Below are 20,331 nucleotides of genomic sequence, written 5' to 3'. Positions count from 1 at the left end.
TTCCAGTCACAATACTGTTAAAGAGTTAATTAAATCTATTTTGACCATTTTAAGCAGACAAAAAGCACATCTATCAGTAGCATTTTTGCCTGTGTGTCTTTGATGATTTTGCATCGTCCAAAATAGTATGCCATAATACATGTATGTGAATACACAGTATGTACAGACAAAGCAACCACAGATTGACATTCTTAGCATCTTTATGTATGTATTTTATGTCGCTGGAATAAATCTTTGTTTCATGGCAAAAATTTGGTTTTGCTGATGGAAATAATTTTCATCATTATATGGCAATCATGCAACAATTTGTATTTGTAGTTTAGCATTACTGTCGTCGCTTACTTGTTGATGTGGTTGACTTGTCATACGTGTGTAATCAACTGACTTTAAATAAGTGTGCTTTTGGAGTTTGGATCTTCTTGCTATGCATGTGTGGGTTCTTTCCTAGTCCTCTAGTTTTTTTGCCCTGTCCAAAAACATGAATTCTAGTTTTATTGAAGACTTTAAATTCATCCAAGGTAATAATGGTAGTGTATAATTGTTGAAGGGTCACCCACTATTTTGAAACAGCTTCTATAATTTATTTTGTAGAACAAACCAAGATTTCAGATTAGATTAGCCATGGTTTTGATCACTGAATATCTTTGTATCTGTCATAAAACTACGTCGAACTGTAAAAGAATAAGAAAATATATGATAAAAGTAACTGTGGCTATGCTACCCGCTTGGTTGCTTGCTCCTTCCCTAGTTTGGCCAAAGATAGAATTTCACCCATTGCATGTCAACTCAGACGTCACAGAGAAATTAGAAAATGTTGGAGAGAACAACCAGTCATTAAGTAGTAATTTGTGAATATAATTGTGTAAACAGAAACCCACTCCTGAGCAAATTGGGACCCTAAGCAAAACTGAATTGTATATATCCTAAAAAGAAGAGATTTGTGCCAAGATATTAAGAAGAAGGTAGTAAGAACTGTAATTTTTAGCGTACCCATTTAAGAGCGCAAGGAGGTGGAGTGAGGTAGATGAGGAGGAGAGTGAGTATAGAGATCGTGCACCTGCGTCATAAAACCATGTGATTTTTATTTACGCCGCCATTGTGCTACTCCAACAAAGCATTGTTGAAGGTTATTCCGTTGAGACAAAATGTAATAATGTCTGATAGCACGACACCCAGAGTTTTGTCCAATACTGTTAAACATTTAGAAGGTGATAATAAACGAACGTATGTGGAAAAATTAGAGACACTTGGAAGAGAGGAGCCATTATTAATCCAGAATTCGATTTCGAATTTTCTTGTTATATTGTATAACAAATAGACAAGGCGTATTTCAACGCATTCAATCTTTACTTCCACGTTGTAGAACATATACTAGCAAGCCGCTCTTGGGCTACTTCCTCATCTCCCCCCTACTCCACATGCTACCAAGTATCTATTAAATCTTTCCTTGAAACGCTTCCAATTATCTGCAAGATTACCAGTCAGCTGCATGGTGCTAGGTGAATGTAGTGTATCCTTGATTGTACGTGAGGTAAGTTACCGGAACTCCACAGCTTTTTGTTGTTGCTTAATTTCAATTCGAGCACAGGATCCTTTTCTGCTTGTTAAACCTGTCGCCATCCTCTTCTTCACTTTTCTGTCACTTGGTGACAGATTGGACAAGCAGAAAAGGTTTCCGTGCCCGAGCATTGTGAAAAATCTGCTCCGGTTCAGCGACTCCCGCACTGCCATGCAGCTTTGATTGACCGGCAATATGGCGTCGTAAACAAACAGTGACATCACGCACACGATCTCTATACATAACTGAGCAGCTTGTTGTTGTTGGAGTGTGACTTAAAAAATCAACTAACATGAAACAATGTCAAAAACTGGACATGGCACAACATGAAAACGTAACTTGACTTCATATGGCTCAATCATGCTACGACATTGGACGAGGGAGTTTCGTGAACTGACGCTCATGAATACACGTGCATTTATGCACAACAATCTGGAAACAAGTGGCATGACAAACAAGGCTTAAATACACTACATACTCAAAGTGCCCGCGTGGCTGCAGAGAACCACATCCTTCATATATTTATTACGCCGGAATTTTTAGGGTCGATCAGGAAATCCGAACTACAAGCTTTTTTTTTTTTTTTTTAATACATCACTGAAATTGCACAAAGTTTGAAGAAAGAAGTTAAAGACTTCGACTTAAGAAGACATGATAATAACACACTTCAAGCTGACATTTATTTTCCCGAGCCACGCAGAGCCGCAACTTAAGGGTGAAAGAGCCGCAGGTTGCCGACCCCTGGTGTAGATGGATTGTTTCACAAACTTCTTTTACAAGCCTCCTGGTACCTATGGTGACGGATAGGCATAAGCTAAGTTTAGATCTGGCATCCTTCAGGAGTGACTTGTGACTTCTTGCATTTTGCAGTTAAGATGTTACCTTTTATTCAGTCTGAATGTGTACCCGTGTGCGTGTGTTTGTGTGTGTGTGTGTGGTGTGTGTGTGTGTGTTGTGTGTGTGTGTGTGTGTCTGTGTGTGCATGTGTGGCATGCGTGTGTTTGATTATAGACAGTTGAAGTCAGAAGTTTACATACTGTACACTTTGCAAAAACACATTTCATTTTTTCTCTCACTGTCTGAAGTCAAATCAGACCTAAACCTCTCCTGTTTCAGGTCAGTCAGGATGAATAAAATTATTTCATTTTGTTAAATGCCACAATAATAAGAGAGGATTTCTTCGAGAATTTGATATTTTGGTCAAGGTCAAAAGTTTACTTACACAAAAGGTACTATTTCCTTAAAAAAACATGGCAAAACCCAGATAATGAGGTCATGCCTTTGGAAGCTCGTGATAGGTTAACTGACATTATTGTTGGCATTTAACAAAATGAAACAATTTGGGTGATCCTGACTGACCTGAAACAGGAGAGGTTTCGTTTGATTTGACTTCAGTTAGACAAGAAATGAAATGTTTTTGCAGAGTGTATGTAAAACTCTGGCTTTCACTGTATGTATACATATGATATATATCATCCTGTGCTATACCGTAATGTACACTGTTAAACCACTGTATTTTAGACTATTATACAGAATGCAAATGCTACATACAGTTCTCTCTAAAAGGATTGGAAGAGCAAGATCAATTCTTTTGTTTTTGTCTACTGAAGACATCTGGGTTTAAGATCAAAAGAATATTATGAGACAAAAGTAAAAAATTCCAGCTTTTATTTCATGGTAATTACATTTAATGTGTTAAAATGACTCAGGACACAGTACTTTTGGTTTGAACCCTCGCACTTTTCAAGTGAGCAAAGGTAATGGTGCAGACATTATTAAATGAAGTTAAAATGAATAACATTCAATATTTGGTGGTCTAACATTATTTGCAATAACTGCATCAAACCACTGACCCATTGAGTTCACCAAACTGTTGCATTCTTCATTAGAAATGCTTATCCATGTCCTCGCTGTAGCCTGTTTTGGTTCTTCTTGATTTCTGGGGTTTCTCCTTTCACTCTCTTCTTTAGGAGGTAAAATGCATGTTCTATTGGGTTAAGGGCCAGTGATTGACTTGTCCCGTCTAAGACCATCCACGTTGTCCCCCTGATGAAGTCCTTTGTTGTGTTGGCAATGTTTTCAGTGAATGTTGTTGCGTGATGAAGTTTATCTTGATTAATTGGAATGCATCACTCTACTTCTTTGCAAAATCCAATCTGGCCTTTCCATTCTTTTCACTGATAAATGGTTTGCATCTTTTGGTATGGCCTGTATATTTTTCTCTCAAAGTTTTCTTCGAACTGGGGGTTGTGATACCTTCGCTCCTGCCGTGTGGAGGTTGGGAGTGATGTCACTGTTGTCTTTGGGTGTTTCTTCATAGCTCTCAGTGTTTGTCATAAAATGCTGTTTATCTTCGCCGGGGTTTTCAATGTCTGTTGGACACTACACCAGTAGTTTCATTCTTTTTTAGGACATTCCAAATAGTTTTTTTTTCTTTTTTTTTTTTTTTTTGCTATGTCCAATGATTGTCCCATAGCACTGATCAATTTTCCCTCGTTTCTAAGCTTCAAAATGGTTTGCTTTTCTCCCATAGATAGCACTCTGGTCTTCCTTCAAAAGACTGATCTGCCCTGAATCCGGACTGAAGTTCAAATACCTTGCTAGGGGTCATGTGATCATAAGCCGTACATCATTTACTTCGCTACTAGGGTTACCGTTCTCTGTTCCACAAGACAGTTATTTGTTCAAAGCACCTTTAAAGAGAAATGACAGTTTGCTGTGTGTTTTCAGGCCAAGGACAAGCGACAGTTAGGTCCTCAGAGAGCAATGGGGTGAAGTTTTACTTGTGGGAACAGAGCATTGAAGGGTGTAAATGTGGAGCTGCTAACAGATATCAAATTTGCACTCTCACAGCATAGTGGGGTAAATGGAAAGCATAGGTTGACACTCAGCGGAAGTGTTTCATCACAAAGAAGGTTGTTTTATGGAGCACTTTACTACGTTTGTCATTTGGCATGTCGCAGAACAAGAGAAAAAAAGTTGCGGAAATATACTGCATTCCAAATTGTTACACAAACGTTACTTTGTTTCCTAATCATTGCAATTGCATAAAACTGTAGAGTATAATTTGCATTTGAGTTTTTGTACAAACCTGATGGTATTTTTTTTTTAAATCCCCATCTATCGGTTTGTTTATATACACATATATATACATACATACACACACAGTGCCTTGTGAAAGTATTTGGCCCCCTTGACCTTTTCAAGATTTTTGCCACATTTCAGTCTTCAAACAAGAAATTTTTTTTTTTTCAAGAATCAACAACAAGTAGGACACAATTGTGAAGTGGAACAAAATTTATTGGATATTTTATACTTTAAAAATAAAAATAAAAAACTGAAAAGTGGGGCGTACAATATTATTCGACCCCTTTACATTCATTGCAGGAAATTCACTTGAGAAGTTCAGTGAGGATCTCTGACTAATCACATGTTAACTGATGATCATAAATAGAATCCACCTGTGTGTAATCAAGTCTCCATATAAATGCACCTGCTCTATGATAGTCTCAGGGTTCTGTTTAAAGTGCAGAGAGCATCATGAAGACCAAGGAATACACCAGGCAGGGCTGATATACTGTTGTGGAGAAGTTTAAAGCCGGATTTGGATACAAAAAGATTTCCCCGGCTTTAAACATCACAAGGAGCACTGTGCAAGCAATCATATTGAAATGGAAGGCAAATCAGACCACTGCAAATCTACCAAGACCCGGTTGTCCCTCTAAACTTTCCCCTCGAACAAGGAGTAGACTGATCAGAGATGCAGCCAAGAGGCCCATGATCCCTCTGGATGAACTGCAGAGATCTACATTTGAGAAGGGAGAGTCTGTCCATAGGACAACAATCAGTCGTACACTGCACAAATCTGGCCTTTATGGAAGAGTCGCAAGAACAAAGCCATTTCTCAAAGATATCCATAAAAATTCTCGTTTGAAGTTTGCCACAAGCCACCTGGGACAGACACCAAACATGTGGAAGAAGGTGCTTTTGTCAGATGAAACCAAAATCGAACTTTTTGCCCACAACGAAAATCGATATGGCGGGTGTGAAAACAACACTGCTCATCACCCTGAACACACCATCCCCACTGTCAAACATGGTGGTGGCAGCCTCATGTTTTGGGCCTGCTTTTCTTCAGCTGGGACAGGGAAGATGGTGAAAATTGATGGGAAGATAAATAGAGTCAAATACAGGACCATTCTGGAAGAAAACCTGTTGGAGTCTACAAAAGTCCTGAGACTGTGACGGAGCTTTATCTTCCAACTGGACAATGATCCAAAACATAAAGCCAAATCTACAATGGAATGGTTCACAAATAAACGTATCCAGGTGTTAGAATGGCCAAGTCAAAGTCCAGACCTGAATCCAATCAAGAATCTGTGGGCACTTTTCGGGTGTTTATTTGTTAAAAAGTAGAATAAATCCAATAAATTTCATTCCACTTCACAATTGTGTCCCACTTGTTGTTGATTCTTGGCAAAAAAAAAAAATATTTTATATCTTTATGTTTGAAGGGTTACGCCAGAACCTTGCTATGCCGTGAAGCTTGATTCAGTTGATACTTTATTAAAGCTCAATATGGACAGAGCGGCTCGAGTTTTTTGGGCTTTACATTTTGCTACTCCGAGATTCTGTTGCAGTTGCTCTTGTTGTGTGGAATAATGGAGAAGAAGACACTAGTGACTACCAATTCAGAAATAGTCCCAGAAATGACAAAGGAACAAGAAAATACAGGCATATTTGTGTAACATCCTATGAAGATGAATCACGTTATCAAGTGTGGTGCATGTATCACCCTAAAGACTCCCTGTGGCGCTCATGTAACCTCTATAAAACAGACCTAATGGGCTCTATGTCCAGCTCATCTCATCATGAGAGGGTTGATGCCAAATGGAGGGAGGTAATGACAACAACTTCATTTTCTACACTGTAGCCAAGGATGTGATTCCTATTTATGCAGTGGGAAAAGATGGCTTCAAAAAGCTGATGAAAACATTGGATCCCGGATCTGAGTTCCCCAATAAGAAATATTTTGCAGAGGAAGGTTTGCTTGAACTTTACAGTAATGTCAGAGAGAAAGTTACGCAAGTATATCAACAGTAAAACATTTTTTTGTTTGTTTTTTGTTTTACTCCCAACCGGTGAAGTTGAGCAACATACAGAATGTATTTTAAAATGACATTTGCATATTTGTGGGGGCAAGCAGAAGTGTCCAGGCTATGTCATGTGATGGCATATGTTTTCTTTATTTCACAACTGTCATTATTTATTCGGCCACTAACTTTATTGGCTCCTCTGCACATTCAAAATCAACTTGTCCTCCCCTAATCGATACTCCGCTACTCTTCCCCAGTCTCCATCACTAAACTTTTCACTCTTTTCACCTCTTAGTCACGTGACGTCACATACTAAAAAAGCGTAACTGGATTGGCTGGGTGTTAGATGGTGGATTTCAGACAGCGAAATGTAGCCACTTGAATCTCAGGAGACTGAAAATATTGCATTTGAATTTCAAAGGTTGAATTTTTTTATATGGCGAATTTGCAAACATTGAAAAGTTAAACTGAAATACAGCTATCAAAAATGTTATCACTTTGAAATAACAATGTGAATTTTACAACAGAACATTTTCAGTGAAATTTTTAATCCAAATCCTGATGGCACATATTTACTTCCATACATAATAAACATAACCAAAGTGTGCTCGTAACTACCGAATTGAACTAAAGCAAAGCACACGCACATTGAAAAAACAGGACTTCGATATGCTTTTGGGGTTCATGAGAGCTGCATGAAAACAGGCAAAGAGCTGCTGTGACAAGACCTGTGGGTTCGCCACCTGTTCTCTATACTGTAGCCATAATTTAATTTAATGACGTTCCTCAGTTGAAGCTTTCCACTGGCCTTTCTGCAGGATCTTAGCTGGTCGAGTTTTCATTCTGTATTGTATGAAGTTTCTTAATTTTGCTTCTAATCAGACTATTTTTCTCCCCATATTGCACACACGGAAAAAATACAAGGTGTTGTTGCAAAATTCTTTAATTTTTATCAGACTTTAGTGGTCTAAATTATTTTGTCCAAGTGCTTATTGGTTAAATTAAAAGGGCAAAAAAGTCCAAGCATTCAACAGTTACATTATTTGATTGTCGTCATCTCTCCCTCCCATTCCGCCTCATCATCCCTCATTCCCTCGCCAGTAGCCTTCACACAGCCTTTTAGCACCCTTGTCAATGCAGCCCCCCATTCTGCTTCTCTATTCATCGGTGTGCACGGAGACACATTCAACCCCAGAGACACCAGATGAGTCCCTCTGTTCTTCACAAAGAAATGCCTCCTATGTCTGCGTGTCTCCAAATTAACACATACATGCACTCTTGAAATACACTACAGTAGGCTACAACATATCTTATTTAACCAATAGTTTTTTAAACAATCAAATATTGACTTGGCCTTGGTAGTCTATCTCTCACAACACATGTCCTTGTCCATTTTCCAAGCCGCTTATCCTCACAGGGGTTGCAAGAGCGCTGGAACTTATTCTAGCTAACTGCGGGCGAAAGCAGACTACATATCAGGCTGTTATTCTTTACAAACTGTATCACAGTATAGTTTCCTCAGTGATAATATAATAGTATTTCTGTTCTTTTTTCTTACTTTCAAGATCATGTTTTCACTGATTTGTCTCAATGTAAACATGATAATAAAGGAGTTATGTGGCACTGGGTAATTTTAACCAAAAATGACTAACGTTTCAGATATCTTAAGAGGGACATCTGTACTTTGTCGTGCAGCACCTCAACTGCAATAAAGAAATAGATGATAGATTGTTGACACACTTGTCTCTTTCCTGTTCTAAATGAAGATTTTACATCTTGTACGACACTTATAAGGAATAGTTCCTATAGACAGAAATGTCTCTTGTTCTTTGTTATTGTTGCTTTATTGTTCTTTGTTTTCTGTCGTACCAGGGCAGCACCAAGTGCCGGAGAAAAATTCCTTGTGTGTTTTTAGACACTTGACCAATAAAGCTGATTCTGATGAGCATACCAAGACATCTAGTTGCCTTTTTCTTTTTGTCTGCTCAACTGTGGCTGTCCATTTCCAAAGTCTAACTTTTTGCAGTGAACTATGGCTTCCCCTTAAGGTTAGTGTTGAAGGATAGCTTCACATGGAAGAAAAAATGTTCACACTTCATTCTATTAAAAAAGTCTCCAGTTTAATCAGCATGGTTCCATAACAGTGGTTGCTGTGGAGTCTGCAATGATAAAAGCATGTTTTTCGTTTAGGCGCACCTAAGTCACAATAGGTCTTTCTTTCAATGGTCCAGTTTTTCTTCATGGGGAGCAACTATCAGTACTTTGAATATTGTAAGGTTGCATACCTGTATTTTCAAAGATTCTGCTGCCTCACAAGGTCAGAAAATCATTGCACTTCATATCGGTTCTTCATACGTGTTGTCAGATCTCTTCTGTGCACCTTGAACTTGGCTGTCACCACCTTCCTTCCAAAATGCTTTCACATTTGACCCATGGGTTTTCGATAACAAATATTCCATTCACACATACTGGTGTGGTGCAATATAGCACTGACGCATAGTGAGTCACGCCATTTGGGTGTCGTTCAAGTTCTTTCCCCAGTTAACTTTTCTCCACAGTTGTGTGAAGCCAGCAATTTTCTTTGTTGTTAATGTTATGTCCTTGGTTTATGACATACTCTTTGGGAGTCAAGGCAGGGGTAGTTCCATTTAAATGACACAGATGTAACCCACTTTTGTACGTCAGTCTGAAAACACTGTAGTGTCTGTTATTGAATCTGTAATGTGTAAAATTTTGCCCCCATGGTGCAACTGAGTATTTCAACAATATAACCATTGATTCAATATGGCAGCGGTGCCCCCTTTTTTGTGACAATTATCCACTAATGATATTTTTACTCTTTTTTGAAGTACAGTTAGTGGGGCAAAAAATTTGATTGTTCGGAAGAGGTGATTGTTGTACATTCACTATTATTGCTATGGGTTGTACATGCATTGTTTGGTCAGTATGAGCTTGGTTATGTTGCATCAGGCATCATGTTAGCCAGCTAAGGAGTCCTCAGGAAGACATTTTTAAAAAATCTTTATTGAATATATTAAAATAAAAAAACATGCATTATATGAATGATATTCTATATCTCTGATATACTGAAGAAATTCAGATCAAAAAATGAATGAGACAAAATTTTAGAATTCCAGATTTTATTTCATGCTCTTTAGATCTAAGTATGTTAAACAACTTAGGACATAGCACCTTTTGTTTGAAGCCACCCAATGTTCAAGTGAGCAAAAGGATTAGACCAGACAATATTAAATTAACTCAGGGTTCGCACGCGGCCCTAAAAGTCCCTAAAAAACCCTAAATTTCTGAGGGTCCATTTAGGGGCCCCTAAAAGTCCTTAAAATTCACTGAAAACCGGTCAAGCCCCTAAAAAGGCCTTAAATTAAAAAAAAAAATTAAAGGGAGGTCCTCTACCGCCAAAATTCTACCTAAAAAAAATAATCTTTTATTTTTTAAAAAATAGAGCTCCGTCTGGTGTCCTAAACAGCCGGAAATTGTCAATGGAAGTCACTCTGTGTTCACAACTAATCGCCATCTTGTCGTCAATATTCCATTGTCTGTTTTCGTGAGTAGGCATTTCACTCTGTCTTTGATGATCGATCCAATAAGAATACTTGTATCATGGGGAAGTGCATTTTTCAAGATGCTTGGGTTGAAAGTAAAGAGTTTGGGGGCGACAGGTGATCACTGTCACAGATACTGAGGTACTGGAACCTTTGATGAACCACAACTACAACAACACAACAAAGAATAGTCTTTTTTTTCTTCACTTGTCACAATGTCAATCATCAATCATGATGATTGATCATTGATCATGATCATCATGATCAATCATGATGATTGATCATTGATCATGATCAATCATCAACAGGATTGGGTAAGATGTAATTTGAATTTGAGCAACTCCGGTTCCAATTCTCGATTACAATTCTGTTAGAGGGCTGAGTCAAACAAGTTTGCATGGTTTAAATAAGGGGTGTCCGAATTTTTAACAGCCATTTTCTTAGCAGCCCACAGCATAGACTAAAATGAACATTTGATTCAGGGTTCTCTTCAGGTGTATTAGTATTAAACCTATGAAATACTCAATGCCTAAATTTCCCCTCAATTCCCGACATCTACTGAAACAATGCCAGGCAATTTCTTGCAGAATGATGGAAGTCTGTAAAGCGCTATGGTTAATCTCTTAAAGACATCGCCTTCCTCCTCCTTGGTGTACCTTTGTAGTCTAGCCAGGTTTTGTTAAACTTTCTATAAACTCCTTAAAATGTTATCAATTAATATTCAATTTAACGTACCGCCTTTTTAAGACCTTAAGTATTTAGAGTTAGATAGAATTTACCCAGAATTTCATCTTTCAGCACAGCGCAAGTGATTGTGTCATTTTGATGTGGCCATTAGTAGGACATCTAAAAGAGAAAACAAGACAATAAGAGATATTCTTGTCTCACCTCTGACATGGGTAAGAACACTTTCACAGTCGTAAGGGTTGCCCATGAAACAACATTGTCAGTAAACCAATACTCACACGCTGCAGTGAGTGGTTTGTGACAGGAAGTGTGTTCCAAGTTTTCAAAATCAACTGGTCTGCAGGTTTATTTTTTTTAATTTCTCCCCACTTATGTGCGCTCGCCAACAGTGCTTGCCGAGAGTATTTATGTAAAAAGATTTCCGGTGATGGGCGGCGCATAAGCACGCTGTCATGATAAACCACATTGATGGGCTGCGTAAGGACTGTAACATTTATTATGAGTGTACTCCTGTAAGAGTGGAGGGGGGCAGTGCAAGGTAAACTAGGAAGAAGAATGTGTGGCAGTGCAGTAGGTCATTGTTAGAGAAAGTTACGTGTACTGCCAAAATGTTCACGCTGTCGCGAGATCGATCGTGCACCTGGTGTATACAGTATGTCGTTATGAGAGCTCTGCTAGCCATACGCAACCACCAAAAGAGCCAGCTATGGCTTGCGAGCCATAGGTTCCCGACCCCTGCATTAGGACATTTTTGCTGATCAGAAATCTTTTTATTCCTCTACAGTAACTTGAACACAATGCTTTCCAGATAAACAAGCAAAAACTAATGGTGGATGAAGGAAAGGAAATCATACATTTAAACGAGTGGTCTCAAACCGGCCATTTTCAGCCCGCAAGACAATATTTTGTGGCCCCCACCTTATTCTGAAAGTTTGTTAGTGCAGCCCTCGAATTTTATATGAATGGCACTTTTAAAGTGTTGTATGTGGAGTGGATGAGCCAACGAATCGTGGTAGGGTATATGGCTCTTAGGGGCATGGGATTGACCGGGCTTGATGCAAGGAGAGACATTTTGCTTTGACTGAAAATTACAGCAGCATTGCCTTGAAGAGTTTTATTAATAGATTTGCACACAACTTGCTCACACCAGCTTCCTTATCTTATTTTGTTTTGAAAACAACAAAAAAAACACAAAAAAGACATTTAAGATTGGATTTGTCAAAGAAATTCTGATTGAAATTGGCCGTGGGTGTATGTGCGCCAAGAGATTGGCCCAGCCTCAGCTGGACAGTTCCTCTAGTGGGCGCAAGGTAAATTGAGTTGAGACCCCTAAAATAAATAGTGAACCATAATTTATTTGGAGGCATACCTTCACATTTAATGTCAACGTTTGCATTATCATAGACCATATAAAAAATACATTTTTGTTTTTTCCCATTACATCGAACATATTTAGACTAAAACACACTAGCATCGGTTCATTTTATTAATAATGTTGATAACGTATATTACAGTCTTAAATAAACTATTTAACACTAAGTTGAACTTTGTGCAGAAACTTTGTTTGTTGTTGTTTTTTTTTTTTTTGCATGAAATATTTGTGCATGAAACGTTTGTGGAACTCATCATTGATGATTTGGTCCAGTTCCAGTTCCTCTGCATTGCATCATGAACTGTGATGAACAAGACTTTGCCACTGCCAAGAGGGGCAATGGCCACGCCACTGCTCTGGACAGTGACACCTGTCACTGCTCACAGCTGTTTCACATTCAGACTGTAATTAGACGGGCATTTAAGTTGAGTTTTTGTCACTGCCATTTGCCAGTTTGTTGCCTTGCGTTAGTGAGTTGCATTCACTTCCTGTGGGACTCTCCACTTCTACACGTAAATTAGAGTAATCCTAATCACAGCAATTCTGTGACCTTTTGTTTGTTCCTGTCCTGTTGAGTTGTTAGTTTACCCCATAATCATCGGACCTTGCTGCATGTCTTTTGGATCCTGCCTAGCCTAGCATTTCTGTACCTCTGCCTTGTCGGACTGATACACTGTGTATGACTCTGTTTTCGGAATAAACTACATTTAATATTATACCTCTGCCTCGAAGTCCTGCATTTGGGTCCGCCCCCGTACCAGAGGTTCGTGATAATTAACAGTGATCCCATCTTGCTCCCACAGTATGTCATAATCTGTGCCATCTATAGCGTTCATGAGGTAAAAAATTTTGAATCCCAAGAGATTGGTTCCCTTTATTCCTCATTACTGTCAGCGCTTTCAGGCGAGGCTCTACTTTGGCAATATCACAGCCTCTTGCCCTTCATTCAGCTACAATTTTTAGCAGGTCTTCCTCCATCTCTGGGAACTGCACAACTCTCCCAGATCCCAAAACTCTTGCATATGTAAGATAGTTAATATCAACTCACTGAGATGTAGGTCACAATGGTTCTATAAATGATTCATTCTTTTAACATTGTTGAAGAATGTTTAGAATATCATCTGAATGTGCATTTGATAGTTTGTGTGTGTATATCAGGGGGTATTATGGGGTTTAAGAGTGTGAACTACAGAACTGAGTTGGAACGAGCCAAGCACTTAAACATGTTTGGCAGCAAGCTGTGTGTCTCTGAGCTTAATGTGCTGAGTAGTGTACAGGAATGGCATGCGTACTTGAGGGGAATTGGATACAGATCGGCGTTTTCGTGAATCCCCATTAAAAATCTACGCTCCCTACCCAACTAAATGGATGACCTTCATCTTCTGACAAAGGACGTCCTGCCACCCTGTGCTTTACGCAGACGTGGCTTTGTGAGGCTACCCAATGGCAAGCAATACGTCGCTTCCCTCCTTCCTTCCCTGGGCAAACCACATCATGGAGTTATTGGGAAACACAAAAGGCAGTGGGCGATGCATCTCTACCAACAAAAATGGTCCACGGACGTCACGGAGTTCAAAACACACTCCAGTCTGCATTTAGAGCCACTATTTTTGAAGTGTTAAAATAATTCTACTCAGCTCATGAGTTTAGATCATTCATTCTTGACGGCCCCAGATGTAAATATATCATTATTCTCTAAGCTAAACTCAAAGACTAAATACAAGCAGCACATTAACTACCCAACAAGAGAAAATAACATTTTGACCACTGCTACACAATACTAAATAATGCATACAATGGTATAGAGCTCGTGCACCTAAGTCATCAAACCACGTCACTGGCCGGAAGTGTCGGTCAAGCAAGCCATTCTTCAATGCTAAGTCTGTTGGAGATGACGCGAAAATACATCTTATAGCACGACGCCCAGAGTTTTGTTCAATACTGTTAAACATTTAGAAGTTGATAATAAACAAAGGTAGGTGGAAAAATGAGAGACCCTTGGCATAGAAGACCCATATTTAATCACGAAGTCGATGTTTTTGCCGATAAAACATTGGACAATGAACCAGCTTCCCCTTGTCTTGGACAACTGGGTCTACACATGTATCTGGTGAGTAAGTCATCGAGATTTACACGGAAGTGTTTGAAAGCGTAAAAAAGTCTGGACGCATACAAATACTTCATTGCTGGATCTGTTCTCAATCAAGAATAAATCACACACTGTGATGGAGCCACTCAGATTTTTCAATACAAATAATATTTAAATAAAAGACCCCCGGTTTTACACAAACTCGCATTCATTAACTATGATTGGGGGGGGAGAGACAGCGAGTTGGCTCCTCTGTACACGAAATGTGTTGCAGCCATACGTTAAACTTTGGTAAACTTCTCCATGACAAACGATTTTTTTAAATATGCATTGTTCTCAAATGAGTCCAATGCGTATTTAAAAGAAGAAAATAAACTAGGATAGGCTTCAGCCCCCATACACGGAAGCGCGTTGTGGCAGCACGTTGAAGTTCGGTAAACTTCTGTGTGACTGACGGTTAATTTTCTTTTTTTAAATACGCATTGGACTCATTTGAGAACAATGCATATTAGGAAAAAAAAAAGGTCTGCCTAAGATTAACACGGGGCTACAACAGGCTTAGTGTACGTTGGAGACGACTCCCTGTCGTTGTTTTTTTTTTTTTTTAAACACATTGTTCTCAAATGAGCCAATTTGGCATTATAAATACTTCATGGGAATTTGATATTGAGAAGAATAATTCCTACCTGAAGTGAAGTGATCGCTACACAGTCGTGTGTATTTGAAATCCATTGATCTTTTCTCGTCTTTTCAGATGGTATTCCATAGAAGGATCTTTTTGAGTATCTGTCTCTTCTGTTGTAACAACTACCAGCACAACAAGTCTCTGGCATTGTGTATATTCTACTCCAGTTCATTGTCCTCCTCACTGTTGAGCATCTCTTTTTGAACGTCAATACGGCACGGTGAAAATGGTGACGTCACGTGCACAAGCCCTATTCCTCACAGAGCTCTGGGCTCATCTGATCACTGCTGAATTAAATTAATACCAAAATACATATAAATGTGAAACATAAGACATTGACATTGAGTATCATATTGAAAGGTAAATATATACCTTTTATTACCACCCTATGTACTTGTATACGACTATAAATATGATTTTCTTTTTATTTTCAATCTATACCTCACTATAATGCGCTGTATTGACTTTTGGAAAATTTGTATGATACTGAGTTTGATGAAAGACTATTGGTACACTATATCCTAATTAAAAAATAAAATGAAAAAAGAGCTGAATACTTTTTGAATTCACAGAAACTTAAAAGTACAGTATGTAACTTTACTGGAGTTATTCACGTAGCCCTTTGTCTTTCTCCCACCCCCCACCCCCTGTTTTTAGGATCATTCCTTCATCGTGCAATACAATGATGGAAATGCAGAGGTGGTGTCCATGTGGGTTTGTCGCTGTTTGGAAGCGAGGCGAACACAGCAGGCTCAAGGTCGTAACTTGCGGCTTGATGGACCATGATACTTTGAGCCAAGTCCTGGATTCAGAGCCATTTAATGTATATTCATGCAGTGCCGTGAAAAGTATTCGCCACCTTCTTGTTTTGTTTGTTTTTTTTTTATTTTTTTTTGCATATCTGTCACATACATGGATTTTAAATCATTAAACCAATTTTAATTTCACTGAGACAACCCAAGGAAATACATAATGCTGTTTTCTAATGATAATTCAATTTATTAGGGGACAAAAAAAATCCCATCCTTTCTGCCTCTCTGTGAAAATGTAATTGTCCCCTGAACCAAATAACGGGTTATGTCACCCTTGGTAGCAATAACTGAAGTTGCTGTGGCGTCTTTCACATCGCTCTGGAGGAATTTTGTCCCACTCTTCTTTGCAGATTTGTTTCAACTTCGCCATATTGGTGGGTTTAAGAGCATGAACTGCACATTTAAGTTTACACCACAACATCTTAATTTGATTTACATCCAAACTTTAACTTGGCCACTCAAAAAGCTTATCTGATGTTTAAATTGGTTTGATGAATTGAAACCTTTTTTTGTGATAGATGTGCAAAAAAAAAAAAAACAGAAATCAAGATGCGGGCGAATATTTTTTCACGGTACTATACAGTGGGTTTGGAAAGTATTCAGACACCCTTAGGTTTTTCTGTTGTATTGCAGGCATTTGGGGGGCATGGTGGAGCAACTGCTTAGATTGTTGGCCTCACAGTTCGGAGGACATTGGTTCAAATCCCAGCCCCGCCTCTGTGGAGTTTGCATGTTTTCCCCGTGCCTGTGTGAGTTTTCTCCGGGCACTCCAGTCTCTTCCCACATCCCAGAAACTTGAATTAATTAGAGACTCTAAATTGTCCCTCAGTGTGATTGTGAGTGCGACTTTTGTTTGTCTCTATGTACCCTCTGATTGGATGGCAACCAGTTCAGGGTTTACCCCGCCTCCTGCCCATTGACAGCTGGGAATTGCTCCAGCGCTCCCGCGATCCTCGTGGAGAATAAGAGTCTCAGAAAATGGATAGATTGTAGGCATTTCCTAAAATATTTTCATTTTTCCCTCAATAATGTATTATTGTACTCCTAATCAAATCCAATCAGCATAACCAAGTACAGTCGGACTCCAATAAAGGTATTGAACCCTCTTAAGGATGATCAGAAGAAATGGACAACACCTGAGTTTAATATATGTCACAGCAAAGTGTCTGAAACCTTATGGCTGTGTGGTATTTCAGTTTTTGTTGTTTAATCCATCCATCCATTTCCCGATCTGCTTACCCTCACAAGTGTCGTGGGAGTGCTGGAGCCTATCCCAGCTATCTTTGGCCAGGAACTTTAATTGGTTGCCAGCCAATTGTAGGGTACATGGAGACAAAAGAGTTGCACTCACAATCCCACAAAGGGGCAGTTTAAAAATTTAAAGGTTTCTGAATACTTTCCCGACCAACTTCATGTATTAAGTAAGTCAGTAAGATTGTAAGTAAGTAAGGTTGCCAAACACTAAATGTTCGGGGCGTAGTGCATCACTTTTGTTCTTTGAACTCATTCCTTTGTTTTGCATTCAATATTAAGAAGCTGGTTATCCTCTGCAGTTCAACCGGATGAGCGATGATAGAGGTGATCAGTTACCAGAATGTCCTCACCCTTTAACATCACAATATGCTGAGAGTGATGTTGGTTATAGCACCCTGCAAGTGAATGTTAAGGTGTTTTTGCCTTTGTCCAATTCCCATGTGTTTATCTTCTCAGTAGTATCATTAATCCCTTCTGCAACCATAGCTTGTCTCCAAAGTGACAATATTTCCTGGAAAAATATAACAATGTAAAAATATCTATTCCTGTAACAACTCAACAGACATGACTTTGCCAGAGCAGGACAAATCCAAATGCCCTTTGCCAAGAAAATATATTCTTGTTTGACAATCAGTAAAAATATTTGTACTCTGACAATCGTGGGTCCAAAAGAAACCACTTCTACTGCCCCAGTCCTGATCTCGATCCTCAATTTCAGAGGTTGACGTCCAAGGTTGTCAGATAAGCATACACCAAGCATGTTTTTAAGAATGTTGTAGTCGTTGTTAAAAGACAGGGTTTCCTTTTCTTTCACCAGCTGCTACATATTCTTAAAATATACAAAGACCTATTCAGCACAAAATACCATTAATAGAAATGTTGAAATGGAAAGGCCAATCTCAGCAGCTGGTTTGCTTTGCTTTTGCTCAACACATGCCGCCCTGAATTTGAAAGAAAAACAAAACAACTAAAAACATTCACCTCCCTGACAAAAAAAGACTTTCATTCAAGAGACTACTTTGACTTTTGATGTGTCATTCACTACCTAGAAATAAAGTTGGAAAGTGATCATTATTCATGGAGGTTAATGCAGTGTACAGTACATGTATATATATTTTTTATCAGCAGAAAAAAATGTATACTTCACAATGACTTTGTATGTTTTCAATGTGTTCAAGATGCTTTTGCTCCCATGAAGATGAGGTAAGAGGACCAGTAGCACATAGTTGATGTTTGTCGTTGACTGCAGTTTGTTTTAAATATCAATGGTTCTGTCATGTGTTTGAGTTCTGACTGAATTCAATTGAAACGCTTCTCCTGCATAAATAAATGAAAGCATTGAAACATTAGCTGACATTTGGCAACAATTGTTTTCCCTTAAAAAAATTCATTCTGGAGAGTATTGACTGTCAGATTTCTGCGGTTATTGCAAAATTCCAGTATTATAAAAGTTGTCCTAATGTTTTAAAACTGTCCCACAGTTTGATTCTTTTACTCTGCAATCATGTCTCCTTGTTTTATCAGAGCATTTTATTGAAACGTGTCTTTTGCTAAACAAAACAAACAACCCAGCTTTTAGAGTAGAGTTAAAGTCTGACTTAACCTGTTATTTGCATTCCAATCCTTACCAATCGAACATGATTGGTAGACAGACGAAAAAGTGGTAAAGCTAATAATTTACAATAAATAGACACGCCAAACTGTATCACCATCCAATGAGTCCATAGAAGCAAGTAAGTATTGCTGTGATTAATAAAGTTACTATTTACCTGTAAAAATAAATATGGAGGTGTTCAAGCCTTATCAAAAGAATAAACCATGCTATGAGTTGTAAATGAGTGTTTTAAAACAATGAAAACTTCCCGTTAATAGCATTAAAACACATTTAGGGTGACAGCCGCATATCGTCATTCATAAGTTGGCAATGAGTGACCCAAACATGTAAGCACCTTGCTGGGGTGAAGTCACCTTCAATTTGCATTTTTGTAAATAATCTTGAGTCAACCTTTAATGAAAGGCAACCTTGTTGGATATTAATTTGTTCATTAACCTGAGATGAGATGGTTCATCCACTCATGTCAAAAAGTAGTAGATTGAGTTCTTATCTCACAGTGGTTACAGAAATAACTTGAATCTGACAAAAGTAATAATAATGTAATGAGTATGAATCAATAAAAATCTGGCATTGCTTTTCAATTGTGGTTTAACAGATTTCATTTTAAAAACTATCTCGTGAAACGCCTGGACAAACCCAATCCTTATATTTTGTTCACAACTTTTTGAGCCAATTGCTGATAAATGATTTTTGTTATGAGAATTCTGCACCTTTTGCCAGGTATTTTTGCCCACTCTTAATGAGCGCACAAAGTTTCTTATGTATTGGGTATTAGGGGGTGTGTTCTCCAGACAGTATATTTCAGCTACTTCCACAGATGTTTAATACGATTTAAATCAATAGGATTTAGATCACGGCTCATCAAAGAAAGGCACTTCAGAAAACTTCATTGTTTTGTCTGAGCCATTCTTAATGTGTTTTTAGCGGTGTGGTTATGGTCATTACAATAGTGTTCAAAATAATACCAGTTCAATGTGACAAATAAGATTAATCCACGTTTTCAGCATATTTTTTATTGCTACATGTCAAACAAGTTACCAGTAGGTGCAGTAGATTCCCAGAAAACCAACAAGACCCAGCATTCATGATATACACATTCTTAAGGCTGTGCAATTGGGCAATTTGTTGAAACGGGTGTGTTAAAAAAATAGCAGTTTGGCATTCAATCAGTGAGGTCATCAATTCTGTGGAAAACAGGTTTGAATCAGGTGGCCCCTAGTTAAGGATGAAGCCAGCACCTTTTTAACATGCAATTCTCCTTGAAAGCCTGAGGAGAATCGGTCAGTCATCCAACACATTGTACAGAAAAACAGCGTACTTTGATTAAATGTTTCACTGGAGAGGGGAAAATTTAAGTGGTGCAAAACAATTATAGGCTATTCAGCTAAAATGATGTTTAATACCTGAAAATGGAGAGCAAAACCAGAGACAAGTGGCAGAAAATGGATAGCAACCATCTAAATGAATAACAGAATAACCAGAATGGCAAAGCATCAGCCAATGATCAGCTCCAGGATCATCAAAGACAGTCTGGAGTTACGTGTAAGTACAGTGACCTTGAGAAGACGTCTGTGTGAAGCTAATCTATTGACAAGAATCC

General features: G+C 38.5%; 1 protein-coding gene across 4 annotated transcripts in view; it reads left to right on the top strand.

Moving 5' to 3' along the window:
* The window catches only part of map2k5 (mitogen-activated protein kinase kinase 5), a 122,283-nt gene extending 103,740 nt beyond the window's left edge, over positions 1-18,543 (top strand). For 3 of the 4 annotated variants that reach the window (XM_061815413.1, XM_061815416.1, XM_061815419.1), the window contains one exon: positions 15,708-18,542. In XM_061815413.1, the coding sequence (XP_061671397.1) occupies positions 15,708-15,836 (129 nt within the window). In that variant the 3' untranslated portion in view covers positions 15,837-18,542. Of the gene's footprint in view, positions 1-15,707 lie in introns of all 4 variants that reach the window. The other variant, XM_061815415.1, reaches the window with a different exon arrangement.
* The last annotated feature ends 1,788 nt before the right edge of the window (positions 18,544-20,331 follow it).

The sequence above is a fragment of the Syngnathoides biaculeatus genome, chromosome 3 (genome assembly GCF_019802595.1).
Source record: "Syngnathoides biaculeatus isolate LvHL_M chromosome 3, ASM1980259v1, whole genome shotgun sequence".
Lineage (NCBI taxonomy): Eukaryota > Metazoa > Chordata > Actinopteri > Syngnathiformes > Syngnathidae > Syngnathoides > Syngnathoides biaculeatus.
The sequence above is the reverse complement of the archived record's forward strand: the minus strand, read 5'-3'. Positions and strand labels throughout refer to the sequence as shown.